General features: G+C 40.4%; 1 protein-coding gene across 1 annotated transcript in view; it reads right to left on the reverse strand.

Moving 5' to 3' along the window:
* Positions 1-7,576, reverse strand: part of CERS3 (ceramide synthase 3) — a 33,045-nt gene extending 25,469 nt beyond the window's left edge. Inside the window, exons 1-2 of the mRNA XM_005424225.2 lie at positions 7,495-7,576; positions 995-1,177 (exon numbers count right to left, since the gene is read on the reverse strand). Coding sequence (XP_005424282.1) covers positions 995-1,177; positions 7,495-7,523 — 212 coding nt within the window. The 5' untranslated portion in view covers positions 7,524-7,576. The remainder of the gene's footprint in view (positions 1-994; positions 1,178-7,494) is intronic.
* Positions 7,577-12,838: the final 5,262 nt, after the last annotated feature.

Raw genomic sequence — 12,838 nt, forward strand, 5'->3', positions numbered from 1 at the left:
TCTTTCCCTTCCCTTTTCCATCCCAAATCACTGCAGAGTGCTCCAAAGGTTTTGCCTTCCTGCTTGGGCAGGGTGTTCAGGAACAGCCCCTCCCTCCTGCTCTATCAGCCATGGATTCCCCATTGCTCAGAGCAGTGGTCAGCTTTCCCCAGACTCACTGCAGCCAGATGTGTGGGCTAATTACCCTCAGCACTGCAGTGAGACACACTGGGAATGGTTATGAACATATGATCCAAATTACTTTTGATTTCCAGCATGAATGATCTTATCTGCTTCTGGTTTAAGTCTGTCCAACTTACGACATTCCAAATTTCCTCATTCTGTCCTGAAATAATTATAAAAACCTACTAATCACATCTTTTAGAGGAAAAAGAGAAGAAAGTAAAGCAAAAAAAGTATAAATAAATAAGTCAAAACACTGCAAATCTTAATATGATTGTAGCTTTCTTCTGTGGAGCCAAGCTCTGCCTGTCCCCTAAGATTCCAGCTGCAGAAGCAATTCATTTTTTGGTGCCAAAGAGAGGGGGGAAAAAAGCAACCATCTTTACTAGATCTGCATAAAATGTTCACATGAAACTTTGAGATCCCTCCAGTCTGCTTAGCTTGGCCAAAGAGAGACACCTGGGGTCTATCAACCTCACACAAATGTTCTGGGGCAGGACCAAATTAGAGGTTTGGTTGAGAGGACAAATCTCTCTATCCTTCCACTGAAAGAGAAAAAGAAAGCCCAAATGGTTTAGAAGGGAAAGAAGATGATCAGAAGTATCCAAATGCTGTTCTAGAAAAGCTGGATAGAAATATTTCCCTTCTGGACTGGACCACAGCCACACATACCTATTAATGAAATTATTTTCCCATTTTTCACCTGCTGCGTTATCTGTACTAGATCTTCCTAATAAACCACCAACTAAACTTCCTTTATAAAACATAACATTGATCTACAGATATCTCACTTTCAGCATTAATGAGGATTAATTGCATTTCAGTTTCTTACCTCTCACTGAAGAACCGGATGATCAGCAGTACAAAAGCGTACGGGATTGTGGCGTACAACTGATGGGGTTTGGGAAACACGAGTCCCTCACGGTCCACAAAATCTGCCCATGTGCAGTTGATGGGCATCCAGATATTCTCCCACCAGAACCAGCTGTTGAGTGTCTTTAGGATGTATGCCATGCTGAGTAAATAAAGGGAAAATGTCATTTATTCCTCATGAATTAAAGAGAAAATGCATGAAAAACGCCATATTGAGCCTTTTTGTGTAAAGCCAGTAAAGTCAATGTTCTCAGGGGGGAAAAAAATCATACAGGAAATTAAAACCATCTTGGTTTAGAGCAAAGAGGTGGGATTATAACCCAGCAGAAGATAAAATAATAAAGCCAAATTTTGATTTGCTATAAAGCAATAGAGGGCTTTTGAAATCTGCACAGGGAGGTACCTGCTGCCTCCTTCCTGTCACTCACACTGCCCTGCTTAGCACCTGGTCAAATCTCCTGCAACACTCATGTATTATCTATCATATTCATACTAATGAGAACTGATCTTCCTGGGGCTGCCTTTATAAATTAAATATAAGTGGGAGGAAGAGTGGAAAAGAGATGAGAAGTCCAGGGAGTGCCTCAATTCCATAGTAATGAGGACATTGCACTGATGAATTACTGCTGTCTAATGTGCTAATGGAAATATACCCTGAATTTGCAAACACCTGTGGACAGGAACAAGTGGGGGAAAAAATACAGTGCACAGCAAGCTTTTTCTGGGAATTGTGGGGAATTATATGATTTAACTGTGACCAAAACCTAGATTAGGAACAAATGTTTAAAATTAGTTCTGGAAGGAAAAAAAATCACTTTGAATTAAAGTATTTCATTCTTGTAAAAGCCTCCTTTTTAACTTTTGCAGTCTACATTATATATTTAGAAATTGCTGTTCTCTCTTATTTATTTGTAAGGACTTTACGGTATAAACATGTTATATATCCTATAAAAATAAACTAATGTTGAAGAAAAATAGAAGTTACTATAACATTTTCCATAAGGCTGAAACACAATTTTTCCATGATTTCTAGGAATAGTAAACTTGAACTACTTTCACCATGCTAAAATTTTCTATAAACCAGGGAAAACATGAGGAAATCACTGATATCACTGAAACATAGCCTTGATGAGGAAGTAGTTGAGCTGGGAGGATGATTTCAACCAAATCTTTATCTCATCAGAAGATCTCCCAGCAATATCTCTGTACAGGATCATGAGTTGAGATCAAACCATGCCAAGGTCAGGCATGGTTTCATGGTTTCAGCCCTTGCCATGTTCTTCCAGGGAACACAGGGTTTTAGTTGTGCCTGCAGCAGGCTCAGGACACCATGCCTAGAGCATCCCAGACCTGGACACAGCTTTAATTAACACTGGAGCCCACGTTAATTAAGAGCCACACAACCATTGCTGGTCCACACTGGGCTGTTTGCACTAAGCTTGGAGCAGGTCTGTGGAACAGTGACCTGCACCCATCAAACAGAGCTGGTTAACAGCACTGCAGATCCATGGGCTGGCCCAGCACAGTAGTCAGAATTGAACTATTAATAACCCAGTCATTTAATCCTTTTAAATGCAGGAAGGGGACAGTAAAAACCTCCTGAATGAATCGTGTGTGTGTATAAGTAAATGCAAAAATAAAGGAGGGAGAAATCACAATTGTTCCTGAGAGACTTTATATGCCAAGTTCCAGCCTAGAGCAATGTTTTACTGCTGAATTATAAACTCCTGTAAGTGGGGATTTATGCTGGGGCTGCTAACAGACCCTAAACAGCAGCTTGCAGGCGCCACCCTAATGAAGCAGGGCTTTGAAACATGACATTTTGGGTCAGACAGAAAGGCTTGCAGACAATAGAATACCAAGGGGAAAGCCTTGTTACACAGTTCTGCTTCCTAATATATCTATATTTTTTAGCTAGACTGTGCACTGCAAGCTATCCCAAGCTGTAATAAAAAGAGGCCAGTCTGTTATGGCACAGTGGAAGGAGCATTCACAGCTGCCTTGTGGTGAGATGGGCTGGGGCTGAACATGCACCCAAAACACTGAAACCTTAGAAAAGCCCAGTAGTGCATATTTTCTTATTGGATTCCTGGGATCTCACTAATTGATGGTTTTCTTCCACACATGGATGCCTCACCATATGATTACCTCTTAAACTAGTTAATATAGCACTATTAAACTAAGCTCATAAGTACATGCCTAATATTAAAATATAAGGGAATTCTGGGATTTGAGGTCTGATCCAGAGTTCACATATTTCAGGGGAAATCTTTCCTCACAATCACTAAACAGATTCATCAAAAGGTGGATTCTCTGGAACTCTTCTTTCTGTAATCTCTGTATTTGTACCAGCCCATGGGGGTTAGACCATTCCTGAGGAATACTGCCCAAGTGATTCTGACAAAAGCAATGATGAGAGTCCAAATCTGCCTGCAGCCTATTCTTAAGTTTCATTACCCTTAAACTGGATGTTTTCACTGCAGAAAGTCAGGCCATTCCCTGGGAAACCTTGAAGGTTTCCATCTGCCTAACAGCAGCAGTGAGATAGTTGGGCTGCTTTCCTGCCTCCCTTCAGCCCTCATCACCAGGTTTCTGGAGCACCTGGGAGGCGAGGAATTCCTTACAAACACTGACCTGAGCAGGACAAGGGGACAGCTGTGGCCATCAGCCCCAGTGCTGGGATCAGGCTGGAGATGCTGGATTTCAGAAGTAGATGGTTTTTCACTTGCACAAACTGTCACGAGTTCTCTCCCCTGCAAACACTGCTTTCAAAGAATGGGCAGCAGATGCAAAGGTCAAGCTTGCCCTGATTTGGGAATAGCTCTAACTAAAAACTTAAAATCCTACCCAGCCTAAACCTCCTATTGCTGAGTGCTGAGCTCAGAGCTTCTCCTCACAGCCTGTGGCAGTACCAAGCAAGCAGCAGTGAGAAATGCAGCAGTGAGTGACTCATTCTGCCCAGCCTAGGGTGAAAAACCTCTGCCTCTTCCCAGATCCCTGTCCATAGAGCAGCACTGCCAGGAGCACTTCCCTTGAAAAAACTGGAATTCTTGCTCTGGAAGGGGCTAAAAGTCAGTCAAAAATAAAGATATTTTAAAAAAACTCAAGTTCCTCTGCATTGCAGGGATTAAATACTCCCAGCAAAGAAATCAAATCACCTCCCTGTTATGGAAGGATCACCTCTGGAGCTTAATCTAGTTCTAATGGGCTAGTGCAAAACAGGAAAATCAGGAATGATTACTTCAGGAACTGCATCCTTTATAATTAAAGGAAAGCCCACACAGTTGGCAAGTACCAATGTGAAGTTTCTTTCAAAGTGCTGTCTTCTTGGATCCTGGATATATTCAATAAAAAAGCCCTCATATTTTTAATGATATTAAGCAAAGAAAAAAAAAGGGCAAATCTGGGGTTGACAAAAGCTGTGTGGCTGCATTTTGCAAAACAAATTCAGGAGCTGCTTTGAAGTGGAATTTCTGGCCGCCGCAGTCTGAGGAATTAATAAAAAGAAACTGAGCCAAAGCTTTGATTGCATTGTCTGTACAAAAGCTCTTGCTTGAAAACTGCATTTCCAAAGCCAGGACTAAGAGAAGGAGATATCCAGGTTTGCAGGATGTATTAGGAGGATTTCCTATTCTTATTTACTGAATAAATTACAAAACCCAGTGGATCAACAACACAAACATGCAAGTGAATGTGACCTTAATTCTCCTAAGCATCCCCTTAGTCTCCTCAGTGAGGCTCCAGAGGTAACAGGGAAAGACTGAAATCAGCAAAAAGCAAGAAGAACATAATTCTCCTATTCCCCTCATAATTTGGCAGAACTGGCAAAGCTGGTGCAGTGACTGTTGGGAAAAATCAAGCCTCAGATATCAAAACAGATAGCAAAGCTGTTCCAGGCTGTTCATCCTCAGCATGAAATAAAGGTGGTTTAAAAGAGCAAATAAAGATCAGATCCACCATATCACAGGCTTTGGTTTTGCTTAAGACTCAGCAATATTTCCAAGAGTTTACACACAGGTTTCAGCTGCAGATCTGTGTTCTACTACAGACAGACTGGGTTTTTCTTTTTCTTTTTGACAATGTGTGAAGAATCCCAACTGCATCTACCAGCATGAAACAGCTGAACAGAGATGGGTCCTGCACACTGACCTGTGCTTTGTGGAGAAAGGGACTGAAGGCAGGATGTTGGATGGATGCTGCCACCTCTTTGCATCCTGTCTTACCTTGTTTGTGCCAGTGGGAAAACAGGATTCCAGCTGAATTCTGCACAGCCTGAGGCAGGGCTGGCTGACACCTCTCCCAGCCCACACAGCAGCAGGGGCAGCACAGAATAAAGGAGCTGCTGGACTCGGTTTCTTACAATGAAACCCCAAAATACTGAATTCAAACAGCTGAATTAAGATTGCTGTGAGACCTTTAACTTCACATTTACTCCCTGGCTTGTACAAATCTCAACTGTAAACACTTTAAGTGCCTCATTACAGGGCAATTGCAGCATTTTACTTTTTACTGTTCTTCCACATTACCTTGTAACTTGGGTACTATACTGAGCAGGCAAAAATAGCACTTAGAATAAATCTCAATTAAGGTGGCAAGTGAATTTTTATTTTTCCCTGTTCTCTGGGAAGAAAACAAAACCACAAAAAAGTGAACCTGACTTCTTTGAAATAATTCATTTTCTGGGTGAAAGTCACCATGCTCTCTCTCTACTTAAAGGTAAATCATTTTTGAGCAGCTAAAATGGTTTTAGGTGATGGCAGGCTGCTGAGGAAAGTGAAATACACTTCTCTCACTGTACAGTTACAGTGCAAACTATGTCCACTTTTAAGCTTTAAAAATCTATAAGATGAACAGAGTGGAATAATGAGCTGTGAAATAACTCAAGTAACTGCAATAATTTTGAGATAAAATGTAGTTGTTGAAAAAACCCCTAACCCTATCCAAGCTAGAGGTTCTTGATAGATGATTAATTCACAAAAAGTTTGAACAATCCTAAAGGAACAACACTTGTTGCTTTGAGAACTTAGTAACACTTATCAGAATGTAAAGAAAAATCTTTTAAACTATGAGACTTCAAATTTTTACTACTGGGGAAAGATGCAAAAAAGATTTTTTTTTTCTTGCAGCTTACCAAAGCTTTGTTTGAAATACAAACTTGAAGTCTAACTTAAAATACTAAGCTACATAATGGAGATTTGACCAGAGTTGTGTCACTTATTTAAGGTGAGAGTTAAGGGCAGGGAAGAATTGAGCAGCACACAGAGGTCAGGACAAGCAGTGGGAGCACAGAGCATGTGGAGGCAGCAGAATAGAGAGGAGAACCAGAGAGGAGACCTGAGGGTGGAGAGGCTCCTGGCTTTTCCACCCTCAGTGAATGACTCAAGGTTTTAAATTAGCCCTTGGAAGGCAGGGAAGGGACAGGATTGGTGCCTTTGCACTCTGCAGAACTCTGTTTGCCAGAGAACCTTCAGCCATGGTGTGCACCGGGGGCTCCCACTTGGCCACCTATTGATCTCCAGAGCTGAGCCAAGGCTGCTGTGCATCCCTGTTCCTGGGCTTCCCAGCTCCCCTGGATATCCCTCCTGAGCCCTTCATCCTGCCCAGACATTCCCCACCCACCAAGACACCTGGAGGAGGAGCCAGAACCAAACTGGTCTTTCATTATTTCAGCCACTTTGCCATCCTTTTCACGTCCTTAACAAATGCAAAGGAAATTTTCAGCTACAGCACAGCCTCTTCATCAGCCGTGGCAGCCAGCTGAAGGGCTGAGCTAGGAAGGTAGTGAAAAATAGAGATACATTGCAACATTGAGGTTCTTCCATCTGCATGTTGTGGCATTACTATGAAATAACCCTCTCTGGCAGCTTGTTTAGGTGTGTTATTTATAGCACAAGCTTCTTCAGAGCTTCAAAAGAGAATTCTTACAAAAAAAACACCAAGCTTCCGTTAAACTGAATTTCTTAAAGGATTTTTTTCCTTAAGATTTTAGAAATAGAAAAAAATTTAGAAGTAGCTTTTACAAACTACTCAAATTCAAGGTTTTTTTTCCTCTTATATAACCACGTTGATATCATTAGTTAACATTTATTCCTGTTAAGAAAGTTTCCTCTCAGTTCAGAAAGAAGTGCTGTTACAAGCACTTAACAGGATAATGGTACAAGAAGTAGAAAGGCAAAGCTCCTACTGTAACCTGTATTGTCTTTTTTCTTTTTTTTTTCAATGGGAAGCAGTACTCATAGGTTGGAATACTTAGTGGCAAAGCATAAAATCTCATTAATGTCATTCCATTCTTTATCTGAAGACTACTCATGGGAGTTACTCTACTCTTCCCTTATTAAACAACGTTAGAGACCAGCACATGCTGACAATTCAGAACACAGGGTGATGTGAGGAGAGGGGGGAAAAACCCCAACAAAATGCACCAGGCCAGGAAAAAAGGGCAGAAAAAGGAACCCTTACCTTTCTGATGTTGCAGTCAAAGAGACCATAAGCACACTAGCAGGGAAGAGGCATCACACTCACTACTCTGACCGAGGTAAACACGCCCTATCTCCAGAACCCTTTCAAATTCTTCTGAGACCCACCCAGCAAAGCTGCACTTCAAGATTTCTGACTGAAGGCAATCCTGATGTCATCCACATCACCCCGTGAAACTCGGCAGCAGCAGCAGTGCCACTGCCTTCCCTGCTCCTTTCAACACAGCAGATGAAGAAATGTTTGAAGTCACGTGGCCTCTGTTGCACGATGAGAATTTGTCTGGCTGTAAATTGCTCCACACACACACGGGAGGATGCTGAGCCTGCTGAGGGTGCAGAAAAGGGAGCACCAAAAACATCACCTCACTCTGGCAGCTTTTAGATGAAGTGTGGGGTTTTGAATAAAGTTAGAGAAAGGTTTCTGCTCCTATTGAGCACTCTCAGCAGTACTTCCAGCCACAATCAACTGAATGCTCTACAACAAGTGTTCCAGTCCCACAGAAGATCAAAAATGGGATTTCTGAAATTCCTAAAGCAGAAGAAAGCACACACTGAGTGTGTGTTTGGTTAGAGATACCATAGAAACATGGCAGTTTTACTTAACCTATCTGACTGTTTAATTTCTTTTTTAATTCCATGACTAAGGAATCAAGCTGAAAGTCATTCCTCAGCACCTCTCCCCAGTTTAAAATAACAACAGCCTTCAGAAGTATTGGCATTACTTTGCATTCTGGTGGACACATTAACGTGGCAAAGAGAACCTCACAGAGAAGCCAGGAGCAAAGAACCTTTTATTAGCCTTTTCTTCCTGCTTGCAGTCAGCAAACAGCAGCCCAGGAAATGGGACCAGACTTGCCAGAGTTGAGCCAAAGCTCCATCTCAGCCAGCCCTCTGTCAGAAGGAAGGCAGGAGCAGATGGCTGTGGGAGAGCACAAGAATGAAGAAACAGAACAGTAACTGGTAAAGCCCCCAGCCATCAGTGCTTTGGGGCTCCAAGAGTTCTCAAACCACAGAAGGCATCCGTGGGAATAACAGTGGAGAGGTTCCCTCCTGCAGGCCTTCCTTCCCACAACTCCTTTGGAGCATATCGAAACTTCCACCTGAATCTGTAAGCCTGCCATGAAAGAAGATGGGACCCAGGCAATATTTGCAACCTCTTCATTTATTACTCCTTGTGAGAAAAACGTGGGTTTCTTCAGACAGCATTTCTTGAATTTTAGGTATTCTATCTTGCAGCTATTACAAGTCTTTGGTCCTTCCATGAAACTGCGAGCAGTATTCAATAACCTGATGCACCAGAGAAACATTAAACATGAAAGGGTATTTCAGAAAAGATTATGGCTTGGCTGCTGCTTTAAATGATCTCCAAACTTTCCCACATCTGAATGAACCACTGCTGTGAACCAAGCAGAAGATTTAGGAACTCTCTGCCAATTAGGAAAGCCTAGAGCAAGCTGATTCATACATCACTTGACCAACGCTGGGCCAGGAATGGAACAGGTAATTGGCACCAACATCTTTCTTATGCTTAAAACCACAATTTCTTCAGTGTTACAATAAATTGCAAAAAAAAAAAAAAAGTTTGTTTGACTGGAGCAAACATGGGACTGCTACAAAAATAAAAAAGGAACACATGTTTTTACACCCTTTTTGAGCAGCATTTATTAAGCTGGCACCATCTATATAGGATACTATTACAAGATTAAAGATATTCTGTGGTAAGTAACAAGTTAATCATACCCCTTTGAGTAAAGTGCCCACTGACCTTACAATTATCCCTGTACCTCCATAGGGCTTATCCTGCAGGAGTCTTAAATTTGAATGCTGAAAAAAAAAAATCAAACCAAAAAAATACCTTAGTCTGCACGTCTCACTGCGAAAATAAAAAATTAAAAGTTTAAGTGCTATTATTCCTTACTTGCAGCACAATATCTACTCATTCATTGGACATTTTAATATAACTAAATATAATAATATAACTAAGTATAGCTAGATAATGGAGACATGTATTTGACTCCATTATTTTACATATCACTGGGAATTATGTACAAGTTCTTAGTAAAAAAAAGTATTACAACAAAGTAAGAAAAATTTGCTTCTTTCAGAAAATGTCACAAAATGTCCCTCTTTTCCAGTCAGCTGAATTCATGTAATAAATTACAGCGAATCCACACAGTGGGTGTGAGCTTTCAGCTGAGGTTCCAAGCAGTTACATAAGAGAGTTTATAGCATTAGTAAACTTTCTCACTAGAGAAAACCCTCCTGGCAAATCTTTGAGACTGTATTAAATCTTAAGCTTCTAAAATCAGAGTTGTTGTGTGTGGCAGCACCTGCTACACACAACAGGGAGGGAGAAGAAACACCAAAACAATCCCAAAAACCTCTAAGGGTTTCTTTTGTTTCCCTTAATATAAAAAAAAATTAAATCCTGGAATTAATGTGGGGACCCAAAAATAAATGCTTTAGATATACTGTCTGTTAGTACCTAACCATTTTTGCTAACTGATTATCTCAATGGTAGAGTGTTAAACAAATCTCAGTCATATGTATACATAGAGGAAAAGTAAGAATCAATTTGATCTAATAATCATTTGCACTCTGAATTCTCTCTTCACCACCAGTGAGACCCATCTCCTTGCCATCAGGAATTCCTTCAAGATTAAAGTAAAAAACTTTGACATTCCTGTACATTCTGTGCCTCAAGAATCAACAAGAGCCTGAAAATTAATCATTCCAAGTCATGTGTCACAATATCCTAATTCAAAACCTTGTCATCTGTATTTCAAAGCCAAGACCCTTCTTTTCACAGGAATTCACACCTTCTAATATGCCAGCCTTCCCTTACACAAAAGGAATGAAAAAGTCTCAAATCTCTCAGAAAGCTTTTTCCTCAAGATGTTTCCTCCTAGTATGACCTGATTCACAATCCAGATCCTTACAGGGAAAGGTTCACTAAGGAAAGGCTCATTAGTAATTAATTAGTAATGCCATCTGTCATAAATAAAGACTAGATACATGATCTTGAATGCAGCAACCATTAATGCAATAGATATTTATCATCCACAAATGCCATTGCAGAAGCAAATGAGGAAATTCTGAACACACAGGTTGAAATCTTCAAATCAATTAAATCTTTTGAAATTGTTGTTTCAGAACTTGATGAATTTTAGCCAGAAAAAAAAATTCATTACTTTGAGAATCTGAGCTTTAGCAATAAGGAGGAAGATGACTTGGATGAAGTGGGTGAAGAGGGATGTCAGGAGCAATAGTGGAAGGATAAAGGCAGTGCAGGGAAGGAACTCCCTCTGCTGCTGATCCACCCTGCCATAGGCTTTGGATATGCCTTAGGAGAAAAGGCTCCAGGAAAAGACTTTACCTGGGGACTGCCTTCCAACCAACTTCTCTCACACACTCAAACACCAAGGCCAGGAACACCACAATTATGCTCCCTTACAACCCCTTGGCCGTATTCCATTTAAATACTGAACACACCCTGTATCAATAAGCCTCCTGGACAGGAATTAAGAATCCTCTCCTATGCAGGGGCACAGGGATGTGATTTGCTGAAGAGTTCATCTGCTCACAGTTTGGTTGCGACATTCTTTATGCAAAACCCTAATTGTTTTGTCTTTAAATTATCTTGGTGAGAGGTTTTTTTTTTCCTTTCCCTTGATTTAGCATCAACTTGTCCATACTTGTCCAAGTGCCTTTTCTGTTCAGCAGAAACACCAGAAAAGTCAAATATAACTGCTTATCTATATAAGGAACTGCCACCAAGTTTGTTCCAGTACATTTGCAAAGGCAAAAGTCATATTTTCCTCTCCACCTACAGCACTGCCAATCCACCCAACACTCCTGTGCTGCCACTAGCTGAAAATCTAGGAAAAGAATTCACTCAATCTTCTGGCTGCAGCAATAAGAGATTCAACAATTAATCCAATCAACTCAGAATTTCTTAATCCATTTCCAATAACACAGGAATAACATAGGATTAAAAAAAAAAAAAAAGAATCCTTGGAGCTGGAAGCACTGGTTTAACAACAGTATGAAAATAAACCTCAACAATTTGTAACACTTGCACGTAAGACAATGCTGCAACATTGTTTGATTACGTTGCTGGGAGACTCTTGGAGCATCAATCTTTATTCACCCACAGAAAAGATAAAATATGAGCATTTCTTGCTGAAACAAATCATCCTTTGATGCTTCACAGTCAGCAATTCCCACTTACGCATCAGCTCTAAGTGACAATTACAGAAAATAATTATAAATAATTGTACAGAAAATAGTGGCATCACACTGGTCAGTGATTTTAGCTGAGGTGAAGAAACCCACCTTTAGAGGGACCAATGCTCTGTTGAAGGTGACCCAGAACTGGATTCTCCCTTGAGGAGATAAATAACTTTTTAAAAAATTTGGTTGAGTTTGATATTTGCTGCTTAATGGGTCTTTGCCCAACTTTCACAGTAGCTGTAATGGTGTCAGCAGAAAGGCACAAATTTCTTGAATAATATAAATATTATCAAGGAAGCCAAGTACTAGAGGTAAATGTCCAGAAAGCATTGATTTCTGTTTCAGTTAAATCTCTGCATGAAAGAACTATGAAACACCTGTAGTGACAAAGTTAGTCCAAGATCTGACAAACCCTGGAAGGTGACACTTGAAGAAAAAGCTTTTTCCTTTCCAGCAAGGAAAGAAATATGGACATAGGATTTTGTCATTTGTCTTTTTTACTTCATCAATATACATTTCTTTGCAAAATAGACTTCAAATTATTATTCATGTATTAATATGTGGCTATTACTTCCTCAAATGCTAAGGGCATTTCGTACATTTTAGAAGTTCCACAAAAAATATTCATTTTTAACTCTCAAGAACTAGGATGAGATGGGGTAGATACTTGGACAACTCCAATTAGCAGCTACAATTCCTGACAACTGCAGAATATGGGCCTGCAAACCTTCCCTACAAACTTTAAGGAAGCCAACATGCAGCAGTGCTCATTGTTGAGGTTGTGTGTGCTATTTTTTCCAACAATTCACATTTTTTCCAAATCTCCTCCCTAAAAGGACACTGACAACTGGCAAAACTCATGTTTTGCAGTACAGGGATAGTAGGAGTCAGAAATAACTAAGGATATTGTAATTCTCCGTGAAAATTTTTACCATAAAATATATTTTATTCCTTCCATTCATGATGTAAGCCAGCACCAAGCCAGCAGGTGCATTAAAGGGCATCTCTGTCAGCTATCAGCAATAAATATTTACACAACAGTTAAGAAGATAATGACTTAGAAAAGCTTAACTCCCTGAGATGTTTCTCAAGGA

The sequence above is a fragment of the Geospiza fortis genome, unplaced genomic scaffold (genome assembly GCF_000277835.1).
Source record: "Geospiza fortis unplaced genomic scaffold, GeoFor_1.0 scaffold2, whole genome shotgun sequence".
Classification (NCBI taxonomy): Eukaryota; Metazoa; Chordata; class Aves; order Passeriformes; family Thraupidae; genus Geospiza; species Geospiza fortis.